The sequence below is a fragment of the Pongo abelii genome, chromosome 11, assembly GCF_028885655.2.
Source record: "Pongo abelii isolate AG06213 chromosome 11, NHGRI_mPonAbe1-v2.0_pri, whole genome shotgun sequence".
Classification (NCBI taxonomy): domain Eukaryota; kingdom Metazoa; phylum Chordata; class Mammalia; order Primates; family Hominidae; genus Pongo; species Pongo abelii.
The window spans coordinates 109,343,505-109,361,358 of record NC_071996.2 but is presented as its reverse complement, the minus strand read 5'-3'; the positions used below and the strand labels follow the sequence as shown (position 1 = coordinate 109,361,358).

Here is a 17,854-nt window from a genome sequence, read left to right as displayed (position 1 = left end):
CTTCTTTTGTTGTTTCAGATTTGTGGCCATCCTCATTTTTCTTTATCTCTGTAGCATGTTACTTTCTTGGCCACTTTCATAACTTGCTTCCTCTTTGATTACTACGATACTCTGCTCTCCTGGTTCTTTTCCTTTACTCTGTTTTCCTCCCTTTTTTTTTTTTTTTTTTAGCAGATATTTATCCTTACTTCTTGCCCAGCTGTTGTTGTTTTCATCTTTTCCCCTTCATTCTTTTCCTTCACTCAGTCATTCATTTTTCATTCATTTGTTCATTTACTTATCAGCACTTTCTTGTTGGGCTCTTATTATGCTCAGTCATGGAGCACTCTGTATTTTTAATGTTGGGCAAACATGTTGGTTTGCCCACCTGTCTATTCCTGTAACTCCACGTTTGTATCTGCCACTCTGCCCTCTAAGAGGAATCTCTGTCCTGTATTTTAATTAATTAATTAATTCTTTGAGACGAGAGTCTTGCTCTGTTGCCCACGGTAGAGTGCAGTGGCATGATCACAGCTCACTGCAGTCTTGAACTCCCAGGCTCAAACAACCCTCCCACCACAGCCTCCCGAGTAGCTGGAACTACAGGTGTGCACCACCACATTTGGCTAATTTTTAAGTTTTTTGTAGAGATAGAGTCCTGTTATGTTACCCAGGCTGGTCTCGAACTCCTGGTCTCAAGGGACCCTCCTGCCTTAGCCTCCCAAAGTGTCAGGATTATAGGCATGAGCCACCATGCCTGACCTGTCCTGTATTTTAAACTTCCATCTTTATTCCAGTTTCTTGTTGCAGCTACCTGTCATTTGTTGTACCTTGCTGTGTTCAAGTGTAGTAGAAAATGGAGAGCTGTAGAAAATTGGCCCTACCTCGGCCAGGCACAGTGGCTCACGCCTGTAATCCCAGCACTTTGGGAGGCTGAGGTGAGCGGATCACGAGGTCAGGAGATCAAGACCATCCTGGCTAACACGGTGAAACCCTGTCTCTACTAAAAATACAAAAAATTAGCCGGGCCTGGTGGTGGGCGCCTGTAGTTCCAGCTACTCGGGAGGCTGAGGCAGGAGAATGGCGTGAACCCGGGAGGCGGAGCTTGCAGTGAGCCGAGATCGCTCCACTGCACTCCAGCCTGGGCGACAGAGCGAGACTCCATCTCAAAAAAAAAAAAAAGAAAAGAAATGAAAATTGGCCCTACCTGGCTGAGTGTGGTAGTTCACACCTGTAATCCCAGCACTTTGGGAGGCCAAAGCGGGCGGATCATGAGGTCAAGAGTTTGAGACCAGCCTTACCAACATGGTGAAACCCCATCTCTACTAAAAACACAAAAATTAGTCGGGTGTGGTGGTGCACACCTGTAATTCCAGCTACTCAGGAGGCTGAGGCAGAAGAATTGCTTGAACGTGGGAGGCAGAGGTCGCAGTGAGCCGAGATTGTGCCACTGCACTCTAGCCTGGGCGACAGAGCAAGAGTCCGTCTCAAAAAAAGAAAAGAAAAGAAAAGAAAATTGGCCCTACCTAGGCTGTTCATTATATCTTCAAGAGCATGTTGCCATCCCAGATGCCTCAATAAGTTCATTGAGTTTTTGAAAGAAAACTGACAGTTGTCTGGCCACCAAGTTTGTGCCTAAAGAATCTTTTTGTGAATTTTTTGCTAATGCAGGATTGTGCCATAAGGAATTTGTTTGTTTTGAGTCAGGGTCTTACCCTATCAACCAGGCAGGAGTGCAGTGGTGAGATCATAATTCACTGCAGCCTTGACTTCCTGGGCTCAAGTGATCCTCCTGCCTCAGCCTCCTGAGTAGCTGGGACAACAGGTGCAGGCCACCATTTTAAATTTTTGTAGAGATAGGCTCAAACTCCTTGCTTCAAGGAGTCCTCCTGTGTTGACCTTCCCAAGTATTGGAATTACAGGCTTGAGCTGCTGTACCCAGCCCTAAAGACTTTTTTTTTTTGAGACGAAGTCTCGCTCTGTTGTCCACGCTGGAGTGCAATGGCACGATTTTGGCTCACTGCAACCTCCGCCCCCTGAGTTCAAGTGATTCTCCAGCCTCAGCCTCCCGAGTAGCTGGGATTACAGGCACCAGCCACCACACCTGGCTAATTTTTCTATTTTTAGTAGAGATGGGGTTTCACCATGTTGGCCAGGCTGGTCTCAAACTCCTGACCTCAGGTGATCCACCTGCCTTGGCCTCCCAAAGTGCTAGGATTACAGGCGTGAGCCACCTTTTAATATTACTTTTGGTTTCTTTGATTCTCTTTATTGTTTTTAATTTCATTGCTTTGTGTTCTAATTCCTATTGTTTCCTTCTGCTTGTTTTGAATGTAATTTGCTTGTCTTTTTGTAGTTTTTAAGGTGACAGCTTAAGTCAGTTGACTGAGATCTTCATTGTTTTCTAATATTGACTCTTCATGTTATACACTTCCCTCTAAACACTGGTTGTAGCTTTGTCCCACAAACTTTAATACATTTTCATTTTTATTCAGTTAAAAATACTTTTTTTTGAGACAAGGTTTCACTCTGTCATCCAGGCTGGAGTGCAGTGGCTCAACTGCAGCCTTGACCTCCTGGCTTAAGAGATCCACCCATGTCAGCTTCCTGAGTGACTGAGATCATAGGCGTGTGCTACCACACCTGGCTAATTTTAATTTTTTTATTTTCTTGTAAAGATGGGGTCCCAAACTCCTGGGCTCAAGTGATCCTCCCGCCTTGGCCTCCCAAAGTGCTAGGATTACAGACATGAGCCACCGTGCCCAGCCCCAAAATACTTTGTAATATCTCTTTTGATTTCTTGTTTGATCTATGGGCTATTTAGAAATGATACTTAGTTTTTTAGTATTTTGGGGTTTCCCAGATACTGATTTCTAGTTTAATTCTGTGATCACAAGCCACATTTGAATATAGTATTCTATAAATGTAAATTAGGTCAAGTTGGTTAATAGTGTTGTTCATGTCTTCTGCATCTATGGTGATGTTTGTCAACTTGTTATATCAATTACTGAGAAAAGGATCTTGAAATCTCTCTTTGTAAATTTGATTATTTCTCCTTTTGTATCTGTCATTGTTTATTTCCCACACTTTGTATTTCTGTTATTAGATGCATAATTGTTTAAGATTGTTTTGATGAAGTGTCCTTTTATTATTATAAAATGGTCCTCTATATCCCAGTAACAGTGTTTGCTTTGAGATCTTTCCTTATGTGGCATTAACATAGCCACTCCATCTTTCTTTTGATTAGTGAAAGCTTGGTATCTTTTTCAGTCCTTTTGCTTCTAACCTGTTTGCATCTTTATATGTAAAGTGAGTTTCTTATTGGCAATGTATTACTGGGTCTTGCTTTTCTATCTCTTCTGACAATCTCTGCTTTTTATTTGGAGTATTTAGACAATTTAATATGATTATTGATATTATTGGGTTTAAATTTACTGTCTTTTGTATTTGTCTCACCTATTCTTTGTTCTTTTCCCCTGTTTTATTATGGTTGTATTTTATCTCTTTTTATAGCTTATTAGCTGTACTCATATGCTTTGTTTTTGTAGTAGCTGTTGTAGGGTTTATATTATACATCTTTAATACCACAGTCTACCTTCAAGTGTTAAACCACTTCATGCGTAAGAACCTATAACAGTGTCCTTTCATTCCTACTCATTTCATTTATCTACTCTGACAGTGTCTGCTTTTTATTTGGAGTGTTTAGACCATTTGAATTTAATGTTATTATTTATATTACCGCATTTATTTATTTAATTTTTAAGATGGAAACAAAACATCTAAAACTGTAGCTTCTGGAAGAACTGCTTGTTCTTGCCCGTTTTGTGTCTCTCTTTGAGCTTGACCTTGGCCTCCCATTGGGCTTTGTGTTTAAGAGCAGGATCTCTGAAGACATCCTTGTGGATGACAGTTTTGTGTAAGGGGATATCCGCAGAGTACGCTGTAGTCGTAAGATGATTGTAGTTATAAACCTTCACAAAAGACTCAATCTTTGACCTCCTGGTAATCTTCTTTTTGCCCATGGCAGCTGTCACTTTGTGGGGATAGCGATCAATTCCAACCATGAGAGCTTGGATGTAGGGGCAGTCTGAGGTGCCATCAGTAATATTCTTTATGATGACAGCTTTGTGTTCAGCCAGAATAGTGCTGGCCAGTACCAGCACCACTTTCCCAGGTTTCATGCACTTGCCCATTTTGACAGCAACCACTGAGGGCTACAACAAAAAGGAAGGAAGGCTATTATTGCATTTACGTCTAACATGTTAGTTATTCTTTAAATGTTTTATTATAATTCACTAGTGAAGCCATCTGGTCTTGGGCTTTTTTTTTTTTTTTTTGAGACAGAGTCTCACTGTGTCACCCAGGCTGGAGTGCAGTGGTGAGATTTAGGCTCACTAAACCTCCTGAGTTCAAGCAATTCTCCTGCCTCAGCTTCCTGAGTAGCTGGGATTACAGGCATGCACCACCACGCCCAGCTAATTTTTGTATTTTTAGTAGAAATGGGGTTTTACCATGTTGGCCAGGCTGGTCTTGAACTCCTGACCTCTAGTAATCTGCCTACCTTGGCCTCCCAAAGTGCTGGGATTACAGGTGTGAGTCACCGCGCTTGGCCCTGGGCTTTTTTTTGTGGGAAGTTTTGTGATTACTCTTTGTTGTATGTTTATTCATGTTTTTTCTTGAGTTAGATTCAGAAGCTTGTGCCTCTCTAGGAACTTGTCCATTTTTTATCTAAGTTTTTGGCATACAGTTTTTAAAAATAACATTCCATTATAATATTTTTTCTTTCTTTTTTTTTTTTGGAGACAGAGTCTCACTCTGTCGCCCAGGCTGGAGTGTAGTGGTGCAATCTCGGCTCACTGCAACCTCCACCTCCTGGGTTCAAGCGATTCTCCTGCCTTAGCCTCCTGAGTAGCTGGGATTACAGGCATGTGCCCTCAATGCCTGGCTAATTTTTGTATTTTTAGTAGAGATGAAGTTTCACCATGTTGGCTAGGCTGGTTGTGAACTCCTGACCTCAGGTGATCTGCCCACCTCAGCCTGCCAAAGTGCTGGGATTACAGGCATGAGCCACTGCACCCGGCCTCTTTTTTCTTTCTTTAAGCTAGATAATGTATATTCTTTTATTCCTAATTTTGGTAACTTATTACTTTTCTTTTTTTCTTGGTTAGTATAGCTTAAAGGGTTGTCAATTTTATTGACCATTTATGTTTCATTTATATTCACATATAAACTGTACGATATGTGGCCTTTTGTTGTTGGAGAACATACTTTGTATAATTTTAGTCCTTTTAAATTTATTGAGACTTGTTTTATGGTCTGTTGTAGAGAATGTTTTATATTGCACTTGAGGAGAATGTGTATTCTGCTGTTGGGTGGAGTGTTTTTAGATCTAGTTGTTTTATGGTGTTCAGTTTTTCAATTTCTTTGCTGATCTTCAATTTTATTCTGTTATTTAGAGTAGGATATTGCAGTCTCCCAACTATTACTGTTAAATTGTCTAATTCTTTCTTCAATTCTGTCAGTTTTTGCTTCATGTATTATGGGACTCTGTTGTTAGGTACACGTATGTTTATAATTACTGTACTTTTCTTAAGTGTTGATCATTATAAAATACCCCTCTTCATCTCTAGTGGCATTTTTTGTTTTGAAGTCTACTTTGTCTTGATGTTAGCATAGCTACTCCAGCTCTTTTGTAGTTGCTGTTTGCACGTATATCCTTTTCTATATCTTTACTTTCAACCTATTTTTGTGTGAATAGTAGAATATATATTATTTTCAATGGCAACATGGAGTATACTCCAAATGGATATTTAACTTCACAAGAAGTTTAATAGTTTTTGAAGTGTTTTTACAATTTTATATTTGTACCAGCAATGTATAAGAATTCTAATTTCTCTATATCCTCTCCAACATTTGGTGGCGTCAGTCTTTAGTTTTAGGTATTCTAATGAGGTGTGAAATGGTTTCTTATTGTATTTTACTTTGCATTTTCCTGGTGATGTTGTTTACTTTTCATGTATTTATTGGCCATTCAAAGATCTTTTTTGGGAAATGATTTTTCAAGACTTGTGCCCCCTTTCTAATACATTTTTTTAAATTATTGATTTTTCACAGTTATAATGATATATTTTGGGTACAAGTCTTTTGTACATATATATTTTTGTTGTTTTTTAGAGACAGGGTCTCACTCTGTTGCTCAAGCTGGAGTGCAGCAGTACAGTCATAGCTCACTGCAGACTCAAAGTCATGAGCTCAAGTGATCCTCCTGCCTCAGCCTTCTTTTTTATTTTTTATAGAGACAAGGTTTTGCTATGTTGCCCAGGCTGGTCTCGCACTCCTGGCCTTAAATGATCCTCCTGCTTTGGCCTCTGAAAATGCTGCACATACAGGCATGAGTCACCATTCCTGGCCTACATATATGTTTTGAGAGTGTTTTCTTTTAGTCTGTGACTTGAGTTTTTATTTTGTTAAGGATATCTTTTTTTATTTTTGAAGATTATTATTATTTTTTAAATAATAGAGACAAGGTCTTGCTATGTTGCCCAGGCTGAAACTCCTGGCCCTAAGTGATCCTCTCACCTCAGCCTCCCAAAGTGTTGAGATTATCGGCATGTGCCACCTCACCTGGCCTGTTAATAATATTTTTTTGATGAGTACAAGTTTTTAATATTAAAAAAGTCCAGTTTATCACATTTTTTTCTTTTTATGATTAATACCTTCTGTATACTGCTTTAAAAGTCTTTGACCATTCTAAAGTTGTGGAGGTTTTTCACCTCTGTTGTATTTAGAAACTTCGTAGGTTTAACTTTTCTTTAACATTTATGTATGTGACCCATTTTATATAATTTTTGTGTATGCTGTGGTTGGGGTCAAAGTTTATTTTTTTTGAGATGGAGTTTCACTCTTGTTGCCCAGGCTGGAGTGCAATGGCTCGACCTCGGCTCACCGCAACCTCCACCTCCCGGGTTCAAGTGATTCTCCTGCCTCAGCCTCCTGAGTAGCTGGGATTACAGGCATGAGCCAACACTCCTGGCTAATTTTGTATTTTTAGTAGAGACGAGGTTTCTCCATGTTGGTCAGGCTGGTCTCGAACTCCCAACCTCAGGTGATCCACCCACCTCGGCCTCCCAAAGTGCTGGTATTATAGGTATGAGCCACTGCCCCTGGCCAAAGTTTATTCTTTTATATGGATATCTAGTTGTTGCAAAAGTATTTGTAGAAAATACTTTTATTTCCTATTTATTTGCTTTTGTGACAAAATTAACCATATTAGGTGTGAACCTATTTCTGAAGTCTTTACTGTTCCATTGATTAATTTTTAAACTTTTAGGCCACTTCCAGACTTACTTACTTAGTTAATTGTGGTTATAGAGTACCTCTAGAAATTCAGTGGTTTGAATCCTACAACTTAGTCATTTTTCACAATTATTTTGACTATTCTATGTGTTTTTTATTTCCACACAAATTTTAGAATCAAATTGTCATTTTCCACTAACAATACTATTGTGATTGTGGTTTTTATTATAAGTTGATTTGTGACATTTTAACAATATTAAGTCTTCCAATCCATGAATATGGGATACTGCTCTAGTTTAGGTCTTTTAAAATTGTCTTCATTAGTGTTAAAGTTTTGGTATGAAGGTCTTGCATATATTTTATATAAATGTATCTCAAAATATTTTGCTTTCAATGCTGTTGTAAACTGAATTGTTTTTATGATTTTATTTTTCATTTGCTTGCCACTTATATGTAGAAATAGTTGTTAGGTGGAATTGTCAATATGTATTGCAATTTTGAAAAATTTACTTATTCTAGCTTTTTTGGGTAAATTCTTTATGATTTTTTCTGTAAACAATCATGTCATGGTTAATAAGGACAGTTTTACTTCCTTCCAATCTTTATGCCTTGTATTGCTTTTTCTGGCCTTATGCACTGGCTAAGATCTTCAGTAAATTATTGAATAGAAATAGTGAGGATGGACATAATTGCCTTGATTCCTTTATTTTGGGTAAAATATCCATGGAATTTTGGTTTAAAATAATTTATTTGTTTATTTATTTTATTTTTATTTTTGTTGAGATGGAGTTTCTCTCTGTTGCCCAGCCTGGAGTGCAATGGCATGATCTCGGCTCACCACAACCTCCGCCTCCCGGGTTCAAGAGATTCTCCTGCCTCAGCCTCCTGAGTAGCTGGGATTACAGGCATGTGCCACCATGCCCAGCTAATTTTGTATTTTTAGTAGAGAGGGGCTTTCTACATGTTGGTCAGGCTGGTCTCGAACTCCCGACCTCAGGTGATCCCCCACCTCAGCCTCCCAAAGTGCTGCGATTACAGGCGTGAGCCACCACGCCCAGCAAATAATTTTTCATTTGTAAGAGTTTATTTATTAAATAAAATTCCGGGACCATGCCACTGAGCCCAAAACCAAGAGCCTAAGCTGTAGCAGGAACATCGTTTATACGTTTCTTTTTTGTTTTGTTTTTGAGATGGAGTTTCGCTTTTGTTGCCCAGGCTGGAGTACAATGGCGCAATCTCGGCTCGCCGCAATGTTTGCCTCCCGGGTTCAAGTGATTCTCTTGCCTCAGCCTCCCGAGTAGGTGGGATTACAGTCATGCGCCACCACGCCTGGCTAATTTTGTATTTTTAGTAGAGACGGGGTTTTTCCATGTTGGTCAGGATGGTCTCGAACTCCCGACCTCAGGTGATCTGCCCTCCTTGGCCTCCCAAAGTGCTGGGATTACCAGGGTGAGCTACCGCGCCCAGCCCCTTTGTACCTTTCTTACACAACTTTTATATTCTGTATGTCGTAAGTCCCACCTTCGGGGTCCTTGTAAGTATGAGTCTATCATTTAATGTGTTTTTTCTTTTTGTCACACAAAGTGGCTTGCCTACTCATTTGCATGGTAATCTTTGGTTTTTAGGTTCTGGACTTACCCTGGAAACTCAAATTTAGCTACGTTATCTTGTTGGGATGATACTTTATATCAGCAAGTACTCTGAAATCAGCCTACCTCCTCTCTTTTTTTCTCTGCTTCTAACTTTAGCTTCAGTTTTGAGTTCATTTGTTTGTTTGTTTTCTGAGACAGGGTCTCACTCTGTCACCCAGGCTGGAGTGACCTTCCAGGCTCAAGCCATCCTGCAACCTCAGCCTCCCGAGTAGGTGGGACTACAGGCGCGCACCAGCACGCCTGGCTATATTTTTGCATTTTGTTGTAGAGATGGGTTTCACCATGTTGCCCAGGCCACTCTCGAACTCCTGAGCTTAAGCTATCCTCCCACCTGGGTCTCCCAAAGTGTTAGGATTACAGGTGTGAGCCACTGTGCCTGGCCCAAGTTTTTTCTATTTATTGTTTATTTACTTTTTGATGAGCAGTTAGGGGAAGAGATCTCTACTTCCTATTGGGACCAACAATGCATTCATAAATATATTTTACCTAGTCTATAGTTGCTTTAGAATGGCAAGTTCTCTTAGAGTATCTAAACTACCATATGCTGTTAAGTGTTTCTTTTAAAAGTTTTATCAGGTACCCCTTTTTACCCTCAAGGTCAAAGAACACAATTTATTCATCTTTATACCACAAATATTCTAATACACAGATCAAAATAGAATAAAACAGATGACTAGTAATTTTATTTCCATATTATTTGTACACATTTATGGGGTACATATGCAGTTTTGTTATGCATAGATTGTGTAGTGATCAAGTCAGGGCTTTTAGGGTACCAATCACCTGAATGACATACACTGTGCCTATTAACCAATTTCTCATCATCATCCCCTCTTCCACCCACTCACCCTTCTGAGTCTTCATCGTCTATCACGCCACTCTCTACGTCTATGTGAACATGTTTTTTAGTACCCACTTATGAGTGAGAACATGTGATACTTGTCTTTCTGTGCCTTGCTTGTTTCACTTATAATAAGCCCCCAATTCTATACATGTTGCTGCAAAAGACATGATTTTATTCTTTTTTTTGGCTAAATAGCATTCCATTATGTATACATACAACACATTTTCTTTATCCATTTGTCCATTGATGGACACTTAGGTTGATTCCATTCTTTGTTATTCTGAATAGTTATAAACATATGAGTGCTGTTATAAACATATGAGTGCCGGTATCATTTTGATACATTGACTTATTTTCCTTTAAGTAGATACCTGGTAATGGGATTGCCTGGGTTGAATGGTAGTTCTATAGTTCTATTTTTACTTCTTTGAGAAATCTTTATATTGTTTTCCATAGAGGCTGTACTAATTACATTCCCACCAACAGTGTCTTTTTAATGATAGCCATTCTAACTGGGTTTACTTGTTATCTTTTTGTGAATGACTCCCAAATCTTTTACTCATGTCTAACGATTCTTGTGAGTTTGAACTGCTCGTTGGATATTTCTCATCGCATATTTGGCCAATACCTTAAATTCAGCATTTCTAAAACTAAACTCATTATTTTTCTTAATATGTATGCCTCTTTCTGATTCTCCTGTTTTTATTAGAGGTATTACCATTTTGCTGTTTGGTTGTCTTAATAAAATAAATTAAAATGAATTTCACTTGGAGAAGTTCATGGCATGCCTTGAGATTATGGACAAGCCTGGAATCTTAGAATATCAAGTGTAGAATTTGCTGCTCTGTATTTAGGGTTATTAATAGCATTTTAGTAATAACAATATCTGTATTTATATTGTTACTTCACAGGTATCATTTCTTTTTTTTTTTTTTAACAACCTTGGGAGGTAGGCCAGGTGTATCTCTCATTTCACAGATATGGAAAGAAAGAAGGAAGGAAACAAACACATACTGAGAATGCACTAGGTGCCAGGTTTTGTCACTGCTAAATGAAGGGAAACTGGCCTTTCTCTTCTCAGTTCTCTACTCTTCATCAGCAACCAGGTTTGCAATATTAATGTCATTGATCTTAGAAGTGGGAAGCATCCTGGAGATGTTCTAAATTATGTCCTTGCAAGGGATGGTCTGTGGACCTGTGTCAGTCTGCAAACTGCTTGTTACTGGTCTGTGATAAAATAAGTATGGAAATTATGAATATGCTTTAGAAAATCGTATAATCATGTAACGTGCCTCAGCATCCAAGTGCGTCTTTCCACACTTAACTTGAGAAGCACTGATTTAGTCCTTCCATTCTGCAGTAATAGCATCTTTTTTGTTTTTTCAGTTTTCCATAGGTTATTGGGGTACAGGTAGTATTTGGTTACATGAGTAAGCTCTTGATTTGTGAGATCTTGGTGAACCCATCACCTGATCAGTATTCACTGCACCCTATTTGTAGTCTTTTATCTGTTGCTCCCCTTCCACCCTTCCCCCCAAGTCCCTGAAGTCCAGTGTATCTTGCTTATGTCTTTGGGTCCTCATAGCTTAGCTCCCACATATCAGTGAGAACACAGGATGTTCGGTTTTCCATTTCTGGGTTACTTCACTTAGAATAATAGTCTCCAATCTCATCCAGGTCACTGCAAATGCCATTAATTCATTCCTTTTTATGGCTGAGTAGTATTCCATCATATACCACAGTTTCTTTATCCACTCGTTGACTGATGGGCATTTGGGTTGGTTCCATGATTTTGCAGTTGCGAATTGTGCTACTATAAATGTGTGTGCAAGTATCTTTTTTGCATAATGACTTCTTTTCCTCTGGGTAGGTACCCGGTAGTGGGATTGCTGGGTCAAATGGTAGTTCTACTTTTAGTTCTTTAAGGAATCTCCACACTGTTTTCCATAGTGGCTGTGCTAGTTTACATTCCCACCAGCAGTGTAGAAGTGTTCGCTGATCACCACATCCACACCAACATCTACTGATTTTTGATATTTTGATTATGGCCATTCTTGCAGGAGTAAGATGGTATTGCATTGTGGTTTTGATTTGCATTTCCCTGCAAATCAAATTTGCAACTAGTGATGTTGAGCATTTTTTCATATGTTTGTTGCCCATTTGTTTATCTTCTTTTGAGAATTGTCTATTCATGTCCATAGCCCACTTTTTATTGGGATTGTTTGTTTTCTTCTTACTGATTTGTCTGAGTTCGTTGTGGATTCTGGATATTAGTCCTTTGTCAGATGTATAGATTGTGAAGAGTTTCTCCCACTCTGTGGGTTGTCTGTTTACTCTGCTGACTGTTCTTTTGCTGTGCAAAAGCTCTTTAGTTTAATTATGTCCCAGCTATTTATCTTTGTTTTTACTGCATTTGCTTTTGGGTTCTTGGTCATGAACTCTTTGCCTAAGCCAATGTCTTAGAAGGGTTTTTCCAATGTTAGAATTTTTATAGTTTCAGGTGTTAGATTTAAGTCCTTAATTGACCTTGAGTTGATTTTTGTATAAGGTGAGAGGATCCAGTTTCATTCTCCTACATGTGGCTAGCCAATTATCCCAGAACCATTTGTTGAAAGGGTGTTCTTTTTCCACTTTGTTTTTGTTTGCTTTGTCAAAGATTAGTTGGATGTAAGTATTTGAGTTTATTTCTGGGTTCTCTATTCTGTCCCATTGGTCTATGTGCCCATTTTTATACCAATACCATGCTTTTTTGGTGACTGTGGCCTTATAGTATAGTTTGAAATCAGGTATTGTGATGCCTCCAGATTTGTTCTTTTTGCTTAGTCTTGTGTTGGCTATGTGGGCTGTTTTTTGGTTCCTTATGAATTTTGGAATTGTTTTTTCTAATGTTGTGAGGAATGAGGTGGTATTTTGATGGGGATTATGTTGAACCTGTAGATTGCTTTTGGCAGTATGGTCATTTTCACAATATTGATTCTACCCGTCCATGAGCATGGGATGTGTTTCCATTTGTTTGTGTCATCCATGATTTCTTTCAGCAGTGTTTTGTAGTTTTCCTTGTAGAGGTCTTTCGCCTCCTTTGTTAGGTATATTCCTAAGTATTTTATTATTATTATTTTTCTTTTGCCCCTATTGTAAAAGGGATTGAGTTCTTGATTTGATTCTCCGCTTGGTCACTGTTGGTGTATAGAAGAGCTACTGATTTGTGTATATTAATCTTGTATCCGGACACTTTGCCGAATTCTTTTATCAGTTCTAGGAGCTTTCTGGAGTCTTAATGGTTTTCAACGGTAAACGATCAGATCATCAGCAAAAAGTGACAGTTTGACTTCCTCTTTACTGATTTGGATGCCCTTTATTTCTTTCTCTTATCTAATTGCTCTGGCTGGGACTTCCAAGTACTATGTTGAAGAGGAGTGGTGAGAGTGGGCATCCTTGTCTTGTTCCAGTTCTCAGAGGGAATGCTTTCAACCTTTCCCCATTCAGTATTATGTTGGCTGTGGGTTTGTTATAGATGGCTTTTATTATATTGAGGTGTGTCCCTTGTATGCCAGTTTTGCTGAAAGTTTTAATCATAAAGGGGTGCTGGATTTTGTCAAATGCTTTTTCTGCATCTATTGAGATGATCATGTGATTTTTATTTTTAATTCTGTTTATGTGGTATATTGCATTTCTTGACTTGCTTATGTTAAACCATCTCTGCATCCCCGGTATGAAACCCATTTGATCATGGTGAATTATCTTTTTGATAAGTTGTTGGATTCGGTTAGCTAATATTTTGTTAAGGGTTTTACCATCTGTGTTCATCAGGGATATTGGTCTGTGGTTTTCTTTTTTGGTTATGTCCTGGTTTTGGTATTAGGGTGATGCTGGCTTCATAGAATGAGTTAGGGGAGGGTTCCTTCTTTCTCTATCTTGTGGAATAGTGTCAAAGGATTGGTATTAATTCTTCTTTGAATGTCTGGTAGAATTCTGCTGTGAATAAGTCTGGTCCTGGACTGGTTTTTGTTGGTAATTTTTAAATTACCATTTCAATCTTGCTGCTTGTTACTGGTCTGTTCCAGGGTATCTAATTCTTGATTTAAGCTAGGAGGGTTATATTTTTCCAGGAATTTATCCATTTATCCATCTCTTCTAGGTTTTCCAGTTTATGTACATAAAGGTGTTCATAGTAGCCTTGAATGATCTTTTGTATTTCAGTGGTATCAGTTGTAACATCTCCTGTTTTGTTTCTTATTGAGGTTATTTGGATTTTCTCTCTTCTTTTCTTGGTTAATCTTGCTAATGGCCTATCAATTTTATTTATCTTTTCAAAGAACCAGCTTTTTGTTTCATTTATCTTTTGTATGTTTTTGTTTGTTTAAATTTCATTTAGTTCTGCTCTGATATTGGTTATTTCCTTTCTTCTGCTGGGTTTGGGTTTAGTTTGTTCTTGTTTCTCTACTTCCTTGAGGTGTGACCTTAGAATGTCAGTTTGTGCTTTTTCAGTCTTTTTGATGTAGGCGTTTAGGGCTATAAACTTTCCTCTTAGCACTGCCTTTGCTGTATCCAAGAGGTTTTCATAGGTTGTGTCATTATTGTCGTTCAATTTGAAGAATTTTTAAATTTCCATCTTGATTGTGTTTTTGACCCAAAGCTCTTTCAGGAGCAGGTTATTTAATTTCCGTGTATTTGGATGGTTTTGAAGGTTCGTTTTGGAGTTGATTCCCAGTTTTATTCCACTGTAGTCTGAAAGAGTACTTGATATAATTTCAATTTTCTTAAATTTATTGAGGCTCGTTTTGTGGTCTAGCCTATGGTCTATCTTGGAGAAAGTTCCATGCACTGTTGAATAGAATGCTTATTCTGTGGTTGTTGGACAAGGCCTTTTACTATTATATAATATCCCTCTTTGTCTGTTTTAACTGCTGTTACTTTAAAGTTTGTTTTGTCTGATATAAGAATAGCTACCCCTACTTGCTTTTGGTGTCCATTTGCATGGAATGCCTTTTTCTGTGCCTTTAAGTTTATGTGAGTCCTTATATGTTAGGTGAGTTTCCTGAAGGCAGCAGATAGTTGGTTGGTGGGTTCTTATCCATTCTGCGGTTCTGTATCTTTTAAGTGGAGCATTTAGGTCATTTACATTCAATGTTAGTATTGAAATATGAGGTACCGTTGCTTTCATCGTGCTCTTTGTTGCCTGTGTACTTTTGTTTTTCGTTTTTTGTTTTTTTGTTTCACTTTCTAACTTGTATTTTTGTTTTATAGGTCCTGTATGATTTATGCTTTAAAGAGATTCTGTTTTGATGTGTTTCCAGGATTTGTTTCAAGATTTAGAGCTCCTTTTAGCAGTTCTTGTAGTGGTGGTTTGGTCATGGTGAATTCTCTCAGCATTTGTTTGTCTGAAAACGACTGTATCTTTCCTTCATATATGATGCTTAGTTTTGCTTGATACAAAATTCTTGGCTGATAATTGTTTTGTTTAAGGAGGCTGAAGATAGGGCCCCAATCCCTTCTAGCTTGTAGGGTTTCTCTTGAGAAATCTGCTGTTAATCTCATAGGTTTTCCTTTATAGGTTATCTGGTGCTTCTGTCTCACAGGTCTTAAGATTGATTCCTTCATCTTAACTTTGGATAACCTAATGACAATGTGTCTAGGCAAAGGCTCCCAGGTCAATGGAGTTGTGTATTTAGGAGGATTATGGCTGCCTCTGCTGAATCACACAGGTTGTCAGAGAAGTAGGGGAAAGCCGGCAGTCATAGGCCTCACCCAGCTCCCACACAATCTGAAGGGCTGGTCTCACTCCCACCATGCCCCACCTAATAGCCCCAGTCTGTTTCCAGGCAGTGGGTGAGCAGGGCTTGAGAACTTGTCCCAGGCTACCTGCCTCCCAGCTGCGAAAGAGAGGGGCTTTGGTTCTTTCCCCACCTGTGGTGTCTGTATAGACGATTTGTGGCCTTCCCCACATTCTGGCCAGGAGGCTTCTCGCCAGGTTCAAATTGTTACAAACTTCAGCTGGAGATTTCCTTCTCCCTGTGGCATTTTCCCCATGCCTCTGGCTGCCCTCCCGGAAGATCTCTGTGATACCAGGCAGGAATGACCTGCTTGGGGACCTAGTGAGCTCCCAGAGCCTTTCCCGCTGCTTCCTCTACCCCGGTATTTTGCTCAGCTCTCTAAATTGACTCAGCTCCAGGTAAGGTCGGAAACTTCTGCAAACTAGACCTTCAGTTTCCCCAGCAGGGGTGTGTGTTCGGAGCGGAGGATCTCCCTTTCCTACTTCTGCAGTTTGGGCACTCACGGTATTTGGAGTGTCTCCGGATTCTGCAGGATCAGTTCACTTCCTTCAGAGGGTCTGTAGGTCCTCTCGGGATTCCTGGTTTGTTCTTGCAGTTGTTCTGGAGATAAAATTCACTGTGCAAGCCTCTGCACTCTGCTCTGTCTGTCCGAGTTGGAGCTGCAATCCAGTCCTGCCTCTCATCGGCCATGATGATCACTCCACTATTTTAAGCCAGTCCTAGGGGTAAAGCATCATCTGGGGCACCCACAAGGGCTGCGCAGCACAGGAGGCAGGCAGGGCCATGCAGCAGTGGCGGTGCTGTCCTAAGAGCAGGCCTGGAGCCAGGGGACACTGAGGTGGTGATAGCAGTGGCAGGGGCGCAGGTGCATCTTCTTAAAATAACAGTTTTGGCAACTGATTATCGACCCAAGCTTTACCTTCCCTTTAAGACCTGTCTTTCCTCTCCATTTCCTTTTTCTATGAATGAGACTTCTGTTTTCCTAGTTATGCATATTCTAAGCCATTGAGTCATTGACTTTCTAATCCTTCATATTGAGTCACCAAAGTGAGTTAGTTCACTTATGATACTGCCCCTTATATGTCTTTTTTTTTTTTGAGATGGAGTCTTGCTCTGTCACCCAGGCTGGAGTACAGTGGCGTGATCTTGGCTCACTGCAACCTCTGCCTCCTGGGTTCAAGTGATTCTCCTGCCTCAGCCTCCCAAGTAGCTAGGACTACAGGCATGCACCACCATACCAAGCTAATTTTTTAATATTTTTAGTTCCTTGTTTTATACATGATGTTACTGTCCTTTCCAGTCTTTGTTGGTGGAAACTGCTGCCTGCTTATTGTCCCTTCCCTGGTCCTTGCCAGCTGACAAAGCTTGTCTTTATACATGCAGACTGCCTCATGATCTCCGGTCCTGCTCCTTCCATCCTAGCATGGATCCTTGTTATCTCTTTGCTGGAGATTTACAGTAATTTTTTAAGTGCCTTCTTCTTTCTCTTCTTCTGTTTATTTTATATCTGCTGCTGACTGTAATCATTGTCATGGCACACCTCTGTTATTGTATTTTCTTAACAATTACAAAGCTTAGCAGTTAGGAGTGCAAAATTTAAAAAATTACAGGTCTTCTGCTTTGCCTGTGGAATAAAGGTTAAACTCTTTAATTTGACATTTAGGTCTAGAAAGCTAACCTTACCTATCATTATTCCCTTACAGACCCCTTACCTTAGCCACACCAAGCTACTTACATTCTTGCTGTTCACCATCCTGTCTATCTCTGTGTCTTGGCTTACGTGTTCTATTTGTGTGAGGTCCTCTTTCTTCAGGGTTCATTTCTGCTGTCACCTCCTCTGCAAAGCCTTTCTTTACTTCCAGCAGTCTTTTTTTTTTTTTTTTTTTTTGAGACAAAGTCTTGCTCTGTTACCCAGGATGGAGTGCACTGCCGTGGTCTCAGTTTCCTGCCTCAGTCTCCTGAGTGATTCTCCTGCCTCATTCTCCTGAGTGACTGGGATTACAGGAATACACCACTACACCTGGGTATTTCTTGTATTTTTAGTAGAGACAGGGTTTTGCCGTGTTGGTCAAACTCTTGACCTCAGGTGATCTGCCCACCTTGGCCTCCCAAAATTGCAGGGATTACAGACGTGAGCCACTGTACCCGGGCCTTCCAGCTGTCTTTCCAGTGAACTTCAGTAACACCTTGCTCTGACCTCTGTTGTGGTACTTTACTGTTTTCTGTCTTGTGTGAAAGATATTTGTCACACTTGCTAGCTCTACGAGAATTCCCAAGTGTAGACCTGCTGTCAGAGGTCAGGGAAAAAT

General features: G+C 39.7%; 2 protein-coding genes across 11 annotated transcripts in view; one reads left to right on the top strand and one right to left on the bottom strand.

The window, feature by feature from the left end:
- INO80D (INO80 complex subunit D) overlaps positions 1-17,854 on the top strand; it is a 92,662-nt gene that overhangs the window by 38,461 nt on the left and 36,347 nt on the right. The window lies entirely within an intron of this gene.
- Positions 3,759-4,172, bottom strand: LOC112132326 (large ribosomal subunit protein eL27-like). Its single transcript, XM_054549678.1, has one exon. The coding sequence runs from the start codon at positions 4,170-4,172 to the stop codon at positions 3,759-3,761; it is 414 nt and encodes a 137-aa protein (XP_054405653.1).

Excerpts from the sequence above, each read along its gene's own strand:
- LOC112132326 (XM_054549678.1), bottom strand. The coding sequence starts at position 4,172 with ATGGGCAAGTGCATGAAACCTGGGAAAGTGGTGCTGGTACTGGCCAGC.